The 9090-nt window shown below is 38.6% G+C and overlaps 1 protein-coding gene across 1 annotated transcript; it reads right to left on the bottom strand.

Moving 5' to 3' along the window:
* Nucleotides 1-315: 315 nt before the first annotated feature.
* LOC100810125 (signal recognition particle subunit SRP72) lies at nt 316-8469 on the bottom strand. The gene is made up of 6 exons (XM_003531130.5): nt 8171-8469; nt 7951-8087; nt 6667-7019; nt 2030-2126; nt 1656-1937; nt 316-1535 (listed from the first exon to the last, which is right to left on the bottom strand). Exons 1-6 carry the CDS (start codon nt 8298-8300, stop codon nt 546-548), a joined length of 1989 nt encoding a protein of 662 aa, XP_003531178.1. The 5' UTR covers nt 8301-8469; the 3' UTR covers nt 316-545.
* Nucleotides 8470-9090: the final 621 nt, after the last annotated feature.

Genomic DNA, 9090 nt, shown 5'->3' with positions numbered 1-9090 from the left:
ATGAACCCTTACCTTCTAAAATCATACTTAAAATAATTTTTAATTGATTCATATAAACATTTTGCACTAACAGTGCATTAAAATTAAACTCTTAAAATAATTAGTAAAAAAATGTTGCAAAAGAATATAACATTCATTTGACAAACCATCAATGCGACATCCTATAATGTATTAATACAATCTTAAAATATTTAAACTTTGATACTTTATTGTAATATATAATTAGAGAATAATGTAATGTAAGTTTACGCCCACAATAAACTAGAGGTCCGGAGCATTGGAAAAGAACACAGCCAAGTCAAAGAAAATAATGCGTTCGACAACAGAAAGGTGATATTTCCATGATTCCCAAAAACTCAAACAAACTACGCACGACAAACTTGCACATTGATGCTTGCATCTAAAAGATATACTCATTCCTTGAACCAAAACTGACGGTTTTGAATTTGAACCCACAGTGTATGTATGGACCCTCATTTTAGTCATTAAAAACAGCATTAACAAATAGTCAAATAAAAAAGTTCATAAAAAACCACGAGTCCTATTTAATTCCTCGACTTCTTTCTTGACTTGGATGAAGGCTTGGTTTGCTCAGAAACCGCATTCTGCGCAGCTCCTTTGGAGGTTCCCTGGTTTGATTTTGGATTTGAATTGTTAGATGAGGCACCAGTATCATGCTTATCTCTAACTACAGCACCCTGAGACCCTCTCACTTGAGCAGCTCTTTTATCCTTCCTCTTGGGCCTATATGTTGATCTCTCCCTCTTGGGAAGCCACCTTTCTGGATCTGGGGCAGGACCTGGATTTGCAGGGTCAAACCCTTTAGGATACCTTGGCTTTCTCTTTCTCTTTTTCTTAGATTTTGTCTTATTCTTTCCTTCCTCGTATGTTTCAGGGACACCAACACGAGGAGCATCAACTTGTTTCACTCCAGAAGTACGCTCCAAGCTGTCCACATCAATTCCCTTTAAACCAGGTAGAGCCTTCAGCTGCTTTTCATAAAGCTCTGCCTTAACAACATCCATGCGAGCAACTGTTGTTACCAGACCAACTAGTGCTTCTATGCTTCCCTGGCTTTTGACGAGCTGCTCATAGAGTTGAGCAGCATCCTCTTCCTTCCCATGCCTGAGTTTGAAAGAAGCAGCCTCTTGTGTTATAGTATTGAGCTTATTGTCCTCAGTCATAGCATTGGACCACCATTTAATTGCAGCGTCAAGCACAGCAGCTGCGCCATCAATGTCACCAGCTCGTTCTTTTAAAGACACAAGGGTGGCAACAGTAGCAGGCATGTGTTGGATATCTGATATCTTAGCCAGAGAATCCGCTGCAATATGTGGGTGGCCAGCAGCAGCAGCTACCTGAGCCCGGGCTAAGTGAACAACTTTGGACTTCTCAGGGAACTTACTAGCAAACTGTGCTAGTATTTCCTCAGCCCTTCCAGCTTTGTTCTCTCTAACCAAGAGGGCAGCTTGCAGCAATATCGGTATCACACTTTCTGGAAACATATCTGGTAATGCAGAAACAAGTTCTCGTGCCTACAAATTTTAATAGTACAGTAATGATCAACAGTATGCTCCCATGCCCAGTTTCAAAAGAAAGAATAAATACACAAAATTGATGATTCAAGAAGGACAAGACAGAGAAAGAAGAAAGACCTGCTCAATCTTATTGGCATGAAGAAGTAACACAACCCTATTTGCATATATTGCTTCCTTTTCTTTTGCTGAAAGTTTCAAGTCTAGTCCAGGAGCTAGTCGGAAGCTTTGATTCTCCTTGTCTTTAAGTCGATCAAGTTTCCTTAGGCTATCAGAAACATCTTTTGGACCTTTCAGTGAAACAAGATTGTTCACTGCCACCGCGATTGATGATTCATCAGCCATATCTCGTTTAATCACGTCTGTATAAGCTTCAATAGCATCTTGCTTACGCCCAAGAAGCTGTTCATCCATGATAAATTAATATTTCCAGCTCTTTGAAAAAATAATAATTGTTTGAAGGAGAAATAATTTTTTTAGATCTAAACTTTTACCTGGTGAACATAGGCTAATTGGACAGCTATAGGAGACAATTCAATTTCTATGTCATCATCGGCCAGGTTATCTTCCATCAGGACCTCTTGACCAATTCTGATCCAAAATATATGAATAAACATAAGTATATGTGGCTTAACTTAATAGGTTATCATTTATCAATTAATGAGTAAGGAAGTAAAACAAACAATAACATCAAAGCAAATTTAAATTAAAATTAAAACAATCAACTATGAAATTCAGATTGTGCCTCATTTCTAGTGCCCAATAAAATAAGTCACTGAATTTAGTGCACAACAATAGTAAATAGCTTCAAGCAATTCTGTTACACAAGGCCCTCTAAATGGAATTCAATAAACATATTATCAATATGCCCTTTACATATCTAGCTGAAAATTAACAGTGAAAAACAGTTTTTTTTTCAGAAATTTGGTTAAACTACCACATGTTTATTATGTTATCTTCCCCATAATGATGTAGGCATATTAGCATTAGCACAGTATTCACGGTACTTACATAATTCCAATTTCCAACACCCAGCACTTACCATCCTAACAAGTAATAACTCTTATGCAATCTGATATAAATGTCAGCAGAAAGATATCAAGCCATACTCAATGAACCACTGCTGGTTGTGATGTATTGTGAACATGATAGAGATTGTCTTAAAAGTGAAACTCACATGAATCATACTTGGCCGTATTCCTAAGACCTAAGGTTTAAAACTGGAAATGGACACAATACTGCATAACACATTTTTCTTGGAACAAAACTTATACTCACTCAAGCAGACACACAGTACCCAAAATGGTATGAACAGCCAATCCATAATCACACTAGAAAAATCCAAAGCCACAACATAGAATATGGGATAAATGTATTTTGGTCATTAAGAGGAGTTCAAGATGTCAGCAAGGAAAAATTAACAGATGACCATATGCACACCAAAACTCTAGAATTCAATTCGGCAAGTCACATGCCTACATGCACATACCCATACAACAACAACAACAACGCCTTATCCCACTAGGTGGGGTCGGCTACATGGATCAACTTCCGCCATAATGTTCTATCAAGTGTCATACTTCTATCCAAACCATTAATTTCGAGATCCTTTTTGATAACCTCTCTTATAGTCTTTTTGGGTCTTCCTCTGCCTCGAATTGTTTGTCTTCTCTCCATCTGGTCTACTCTCCTCACTACAGAGTCTACCGGTCTTCTCTCTACATGCCCAAACCACCTAAGTCTATTTTCCACCATCTTCTCTACAATAGGCGCTACTCCCACCCTCTCTCTAATAGCTTCGTTTCTAATTTTATCCTGTCGAGTCTTACCACACATCCACCGCAACATCCTCATCTCCGCTACACCTACTTTATTCTCATGTTGGCTCTTGACCGCCCAACATTCTGTTCCGTACAAAATCGCCGGTCTTACCGCAGTCCGATAAAACTTTCCCTTTAGCTTGATCGGTACCTTTGCATCACATAACACCCCCGATGCTTTTCTCCATTTCATCCATCCTGCTTGAATGCGATGATTCACATCCCCTTCAATTTCCCCATCATCCTATATTACAGACCCAAGATATTTAAACCGTGTGACTTGAGGGATAATATGGTCTCCTATTTTCACCTCTGAGTTAGAAACCCTCCTACTTTTGTTGAACTTACATTCCATATACTCCGATTTGCTTCTGCTTAGGCGAAAGCCATGTGTTTCTAGAGCTCGTCTCCAAGTTTTCAACCTCTCATTCAACTCCTCCCTCGACTCTCCAAGGAGGACTATGTCATCTGCAAAAAGCATGCATCTCGGCGCTATCTCTTGGATTTGTTCCGTGAAGACATCCAGAATTAAGGTAAAAAGGTAGGGGCTAAGGGTTGACCCTTGATGTAAACCAATTGTGATGGGAAAATCGTCTGACTCTCCACCCTGTGTCCTAACACTAGTCGATACCCTATCATACATATCTTGGATAGCTCGAATATATGCAACCCTAACCCCTTTCTTCTCTAGAGCTTTCCACAAAATCTCTCTAGGTACTCTATCATACGCTTTCTCCAAGTCAATAAAAATCAAGTGCAAGTCTTGTTGGGCCATGCGATATTGCTCCATCACCCGCCGTAATAAATAAATCGCTTCCATGGTCGACCTTCCCGGCATGAAACCAAATTGATTCTCAGTAACTTGAGTCTCCTTTCTTAATCTCCGTTCGATCACTCTTTCCCATAATTTCATGGTATGACTCATGAGCTTGATTCCCCTATAATTTGCACAATTTTGTATATCCCCCTTGTTCTTATAGATTGGCACTAACGTGCTTCTCCTCCATTCCTCCGGCATGCGTTTTGACCTCATAATTTCATTAAAGAGTTCGGTGAGCCACTCAAGACCTCTATCTCCAAGAGTTTTCCACACTTCAATAGGTATGTTGTCTGGCCCCACCGCCTTACCATTACTCATTCTTTTCAACGCTTCCTTTACTTCCTGTTTCTGAATCCGACGATAGTACTTATAGTTCCGGTCCTCTTCTCTTGTGTCTAGACTGCTAGAGTCATATCCATATCCATCATTAAATAAGTTGTGGAAATACGCCTTCCACCTTTCCTTGATATCTTTTTCATGCACTAAGACTTTGCCTTCTTCATCCTTAACACACTTTACTTGATCCAAATCTCTAGTCTTCCTCTCTCTACCCTTAGCAAGCCTATATATAGATCTTTCTCCGTCCCTGGTTCCTAGAGCTTGGTATAGTCCGTCAAAAGCTTGGGCTCTTGCCTCACTCACCGCCTTTTTGGTTTCATTTCTAGCTATCTTATACTTATCCCAAGTTTCAGAATTTCTACACCTAGACCACTCCTTGAAACACTCCTTTTTTACTCTAACTTTGCTCTGAACATTTTCATTCCACCACCACGATTCTTTACCCCTAGGTCCAAAACCTCTAGATTCACCCAACGTCTCTTTAGCCACTTTAATAATCTCTTGGGACATCTTGTTCCACATATCATTTGCACTTCCTTGTGATTGTCCACACCAACCCTCCCATATCTTTTGTTGAAAGATTCCTTGTTTCTCACCCTTCAAGTGCCACCATTTGATCCTTGGTGCTACCAGAGGACTTCTTCTCTTTGCCCTATCTCTAATTCTTACATCCATAACCAAAACTCTATGTTGGGTAGTCAAGCTCTCTCCCGGGATAACTTTACAGTTCAAGCAATACTTCCTATCAGACTTCCTGATAAGGAAGAAATCTATCTGAGAACATGTCCCTCCACTTTTGTAAGTGATAAGATGTTCCTCTCTTTTCTTAAACCATGTATTGGCTATAGAAAGATCCAAAGCCTCCGAAAACTCCAAGATGGATTTACCCTCCCCATTCATCTCCCCTAGGCCAAAACCCCCATGCACCCCCTCAAAACCTCTAGCCACGCTACCTACATGTCCATTGAGATCCCCTCCTAGGAAAACTTTCTCTCCTTGGGGTATATCCTGAAGTACCCCTTCTAGATCCTCCCAAAATTTTACCTTAAAGTGTTCTGCTAACCCAACCTGAGGTGCGTACCCACTAATAACATTAAAGGTGTCCTGTCCCACTACCAATTTTAAGACTATGATACGATCTCCTACTCTTCTTACATCCACGACATCCTTCTTCCACTCCATAGAATAAAAAAAATACACCGAGATAAAACAGAAAAAGAATAATCACCATGTTTAAAACTAAACCCCAAGCCCCTTGTACAACCCCTCTCATAGTCATAAGTCATAACCTAAAAAACTTGGCTCTAACACTCACATAACTAGGCTATTGATTTTATTTATAACCCAGGCTCCTCGGACTCTAGGTTTACTAACAGATATACCACAATTCAATATTAGTATATTTTCAAAGAACTTCCCATTCTCTCAAATACTTAATCCAACGCCCAAAAGTCTTTTGATAATTTCCAAGAGTTTCAACTTCCCAATGTTTCCAGTTTCCCCATCTTTTTCACCTTTGGATCCAGAACCACAGCTCCCAAATCAGAGCTCCAGTGCAAGGGTCTGGTTCCTCCCTGCCCTAAGGCCCCAGTTCCTTATCCCCACTCACCCAACTGAATTCTCCTTCTCACTCATTTCCAACTGCCTCGTAGACAGACTATTATGCTGCAGGTCATTACCACACAACAAGCCACATGACTTTTAACACCATTCATCAACTATAGTTCATCCAATCCTTTTCCAAGTCAAACCATCAGATCTAATACCACTTATTAGGGTCAAGGGCATCCACATTCAAGAAACACCAGGGAGATTTGAATCCAGTGGACTTACCAAGATCACAGCAATGGGCCATATACTATATCTCAACCCAAAACCACGAGGAATTAGGTTCATGGATCTTTTCACTTTATATGGACCTCAATTTGTCCATGCTTTTCCAACGTGGGAGTTCTTTACTCACACCCCACATCTCAATCATATTTGATTTCCCAACATAAAGGACCTAATTACTATTGGTAAAGATAAAAAAAAAAATGTAAGTTTGTGCCATAACTTTCAAGTACATTAAAGCTCAAGAATTCACAGGTACAAGCTCAGAAAGTGTCGTAGATATGGTATCTAGCAACTAATAATCAAAATAGCATATCACCTTCGGCCTGACAATAATAGTTGCTCTGCATCTGAGTACTTATTCCTTGCAATTAAAGAACAAGCAGTATTGTATGCCAATTCAAAGCTACTTGTTGCCTTAACCCGAAGTGAATCCAACATTCCTTGAACTTCAGATGACCTGCCAGCCATAACTAGGGCAGCAACAGAATTTATTTCCATGTTATCAATCTTGGAATTTTGGAACTTGCGGTAGATATCTAAGCAAGCATCCATTTTCCCAAGTCGATACAATATCTGACATTCCAAAAGCATAGTTTCATCATTGCTCTCTTGTCTTTTCAAAGACTCCAAGGCTTCATCCAACTTGTTTTGTCTGTATAAGCAGTATGCCTATTTAGAAACAACAAAGTAAAAAAACAGCAATCAATGGTAAGCATTCATCTTTTCTATTAGATCATGCATGAAGCAATTGTATGATGAACTCAAACAAAGTTTTCTGTGAAATATGTACATGCTTGAGTGTATGAACCTTTCAAAACAATTGAATCTGTATGGTTTTCTTTTAGAAGCAGTGGAGCCTGCATATGGACTTGAATTTATAAAAAAAGAATATAAACATATTATAAAGACAATGAAACATTGAAACAATTAATATAACCAATTTAAGTAAACCAAATAAACGGAAAACAAATACACCAAACAAGAAGATGCAAAAAACAACAAATCACCTAAAAATCAAACTATTTTTCTTGACTATCAAGTTCACTCATTTTTAATTTCCTCGTCTAAGTATCCCAATAACAAACATCAGTAGGAAAAAGCTGTTAAGAGTTCCACATACAGCAGCAGAATGGTTCGATTTCATAAAAAACTCAAAATTAAAAGGTCAGACCTCAGAGATTTTCCAATGACTTAATAACAATTTGCATGCTTGAGTTTGATTGGAGGTATGTTGCCTACAAATCTTTGGTTCCTTCTTCCTCAGTTTCTCTTGCAGTCACAAGTTCACACTTAGTACCTACACTATTATTCCCTTTTTTCTTTCCATCCTAATTGTAAAACCCTTCCTTCTTCTCCACTAACCTAAAAGTTCTAATTAACATGCTTTTTTCCATTTCCATCCAGCATCTCACAATTCCATGCTTGTTCCACTTCAACCAGCTTTTTTTTTAATATCTAATTCAATCCCTAACCTCTAAACACACAGTAAACATTCGAAATCTACAAAACTCATATGGCAATAAGCACATCCTCGGATCTGATTCCAAATTTCGACAATTAACCAACGAAAAAGCAGAACAAAAAGCGAAAATCGACGTGCCTTGAGGAAATGAAAATCATCAAGCTGCTTCTTAGAGGAATGAATGGCGGAGAGCGCGTCCTCGACGCGGTCATTTTTTATCAGCGCGACGACCTTGCATCGGAGCGCGTCCTCGTCGCCGGGAGCAATGGCGAGAACTGCGATGAGAAAAACAAATGAAGGTTTATGATGCGATGAAACGAAAGGCGTTTGAAATGAGAAGTGAGATTAATTGACGGACTCTGATCTGTGAGCTTGACGGCATTGTCGTATGCGGAAGCCTGGATGTGGCGGTTGAGCGTGGTGAAGAGATCTTCGAGGGCAGGAGGAGGAGCAGGCTGCGATGGCGCCGGTTTGGCCTTCGGAGCCATTAGGTTTCAGGCAGCGAACCAAATCTCTGAATCGTGCCGACGCCAATTGACTTGCGTTTTGTGTTGTGTGGTATGGTTCAGTCGAGAAAGAAAGAAGACGGGTCGGGTTGGCTGCGGGGGTTTTCTTCTTTGTCTTTTGCCTAACTTTTGTCTCTCTCTCCCTCTCTTTTTTTAATAAATCTAGTTGCAGCACTGATTCATGTATTAAAGTTGAATCCATATTAAATAAAATGATGATAATAACAATAATAAATAATATAACATGATAGTATTAAAAAAATATATTATGATAATTTTATAATACTACATATTAAAAGGTTTATTACCTAATAAATCGGTGTTTAAAAACTTTATTTTCTTTTCTTTATCTTTCAATTTATGCAATCATGTTACTTATTATTTTATTTTTTTAAACTGTCTGGTTATGTATGATTATAATGCACTCCTTATGATTCTGTCTTTTGTTGAAAAAATGGTAGAACTATGACTTAGGAAGGGTTTTGAGGTTTTGTCTATATTTAACATAAGTTATCTTAGTGTGGGTGTGCATTTTGTGTGTGCTGTTATTTCAAAAATATGAAAAATGCATGAATACACAAAATTTTAGTTGAAAAAAAAATCAGGATTGACATGCATCCAAGTACATGCTAAGACATCAACAATGATTATGTAATGTAATGTCTCGTGTTAATATAAACTTGGATTTATCTAATTTTGATCTTTATCTTTTGCTACGTGCATAGTTTGATTTATCCATTTTGATCTCTATATTGTCGTGTTAAATATTATT

This window comes from Glycine max, chromosome 8 (genome assembly GCF_000004515.6).
Source record: "Glycine max cultivar Williams 82 chromosome 8, Glycine_max_v4.0, whole genome shotgun sequence".
Taxonomy (NCBI): Eukaryota; Viridiplantae; Streptophyta; class Magnoliopsida; order Fabales; family Fabaceae; genus Glycine; species Glycine max.
Note: the sequence above shows the minus strand (reverse complement) of the source record. Positions and strands in the feature narration are given on the sequence as shown.